Source organism: Abrus precatorius, unplaced genomic scaffold (genome assembly GCF_003935025.1).
Source record: "Abrus precatorius isolate BTA unplaced genomic scaffold, Abrus_2018 Scaffold2, whole genome shotgun sequence".
NCBI lineage: Eukaryota > Viridiplantae > Streptophyta > Magnoliopsida > Fabales > Fabaceae > Abrus > Abrus precatorius.
In genome coordinates, this window is record NW_020874362.1 from 16,973,522 (window position 1) to 16,975,729 (window position 2,208).

A 2,208-nucleotide genomic window follows, 5' to 3' on the forward strand; every position below is an offset into this window, starting at 1 on the left:
ATTCATACACTTTAAACATACACGACACAATTCAAATGGAATAATAAATACATATAAATACACGGATCTGACATTAACAACCATAAAATTTTCAAAAATTTTCATAATCATCTTCTAGGAATATTTTGGTAATTTTGGCCAACTTTGTAACTTGTATTATTTTATATTTTGGTTTCTTTTGAACTCAATATAATTCTTGTATTCCCTAATTTAGATGATCTAAAATCATTTAAGATAATTTTGCTAATTAACTTCTACTAAAAATTGGATTATACATTACTTAATCCTTCCTTTATTGACTCTCTTTTAAGTAAATTGATATGATTAATTCCTAACTTTTGTAGGAATTAATTTAAAACTCGTATTTATCATATATCTAATTGATCTACATTGTAAAAATTTTATACTAACAACACATTAAAACTAATGAGTGCTTTATTTCAGTGACTATCTTAGAACATTAATTTACATACCAACAGGAATATTTGTTTTGCACACTTAAGATTTATTCACATCATTGATTCATAAAAATTAATTTAGTAGTGCATGCAATGCATAAATATTTTATTTTAAAATATATATACAACTTAATAATTAAATAATAAAATTTTATAAATAATTATATAATATAAATTTATTTTAAACAATAACTTTCTTTTAAAACATTTTTTACTTGTCTTTAAAGTTATGAATATTATGAATTAAAATGATAAAAATCTAATAAAATTAAATAAATTTAAAATAACATTTATTGTATTCTATAAAAAAAATGTTTAAATTAAATGTTAATAATTAACATATATTAATATTCATAAATTTGAGAGATAATACTCTTAAAAGTAAAGTCAAATTTTAAAATATTAAAAAATTAATACAATTTTTATAAATGTAAAAATAATTATTTATATAAATTAATAAGAAAAATTTAAGTAACAATTTTAATATTAAAAATTAAGAATAAAATTAACTAAAGATGTTGATAAAAAACTAATAAAACCATTAAAGTGTTGAATTAAAAAGAAGAGTAGTTCTAGTAAATGGTTCACTTTCTAAATAGTAGATTCTCATTTATAATATAAAAGTTGATAAAAGTAATAAATATTACTAAATATTGTTAGTTAATTTAGTTAATTTGTTAGTATTCATTTGATACAAAACTTTTCTTTTAGCTTAAACAATTTTATTTGAATCCTTTTCAGCTTTTCTGCATCTAGTTATCTAGGGTACACAAGAGAGAAAGGGATGATGAAAAGCAACAAATTTGAAAGAATTAGAAAAAAGAACAAACAAAAACTGAATTTATTTTGTATGCTCGAAAAGGAAAAATAATCATAAATTTTCAAGCGCTTGAAGCACATTGCTAATAAAGATACCCTACTGATCCCACTTTTTCCATAACTACTCACCCAAATTAATTGAAATATACACAACTCATAAAAAGGAAAATATAATTTGTGGAATATAAACCATACATAAAAAGGCAAATGGAATTTTGACACAGCAATAGATTGCATCGTGTATATCTTAATAATCTCAATAGCATCTAACTCCTTTGTCTTGTCCAGTCAATTCCTCAAAACTCCAATCTCTTCTCATCCCACTACTTCTTATCAATTTTGGTCCAATATCCCCAGCACTATTCGTGCGTCTATGATGTTCTGCCTTAATCTTGGCCATAGCCGCACCTAGACGTTGGGGTGGAGACAGTTTTCCTGACCAAGTTCTATCAACTTGTAAAGGAACTTTCCTATGAGACTTTATTTCAGGGTTATGATACTCTTTATCAGAATTTACCCTTTCAAGGATGTGGCCGCATGTGAGACAATTTAGACTCATGATCCCAGGTAACCTAATCCAACTCCTCCCTTAAAGGGTGGCTTGCGTTTATAAATTATATCAATGAGTTAACATTGAAGAAAACATTACGTGTTGGTAGAGAAGAATTTGAAACTAATCACAACAACTTGTTGCTGTGTTCTAGCATGAATTTCTGATCCGCAAAAATAGCTTCACCTTTAGTTCCTAATTTGGATTATATGTGGTTGTGTGTATTCTTGACCAATAAATCATTGACTCTGTTGTCCTTTGCTTTCTACGAGGGACTCGCCTTAGTGCCTTGAAGATGTTATCCCATTATACGCATGACACTCTTCATTCTTATTTCTTAATTAATATCTTTAAAATATTGATTAAAAATTAATGAATACT

The 2,208-nt window shown here is 25.5% G+C and overlaps 1 protein-coding gene across 1 annotated transcript; it reads right to left on the reverse strand.

Moving 5' to 3' along the window:
* Positions 1 to 1,533: 1,533 nt before the first annotated feature.
* Positions 1,534 to 1,836, reverse strand: LOC113859534. Its single transcript, XM_027492281.1, has one exon. The coding sequence runs from the start codon at positions 1,834 to 1,836 to the stop codon at positions 1,534 to 1,536; it is 303 nt and encodes a 100-aa protein (XP_027348082.1).
* Between the last annotated feature and the right edge of the window lie 372 nt (positions 1,837 to 2,208).

Coding starts and splice junctions, on each gene's coding strand:
- LOC113859534 (XM_027492281.1), bottom strand. CDS start 1,836: ATGAGTCTAAATTGTCTCACATGCGGCCACATCCTTGAAAGGGTAAAT.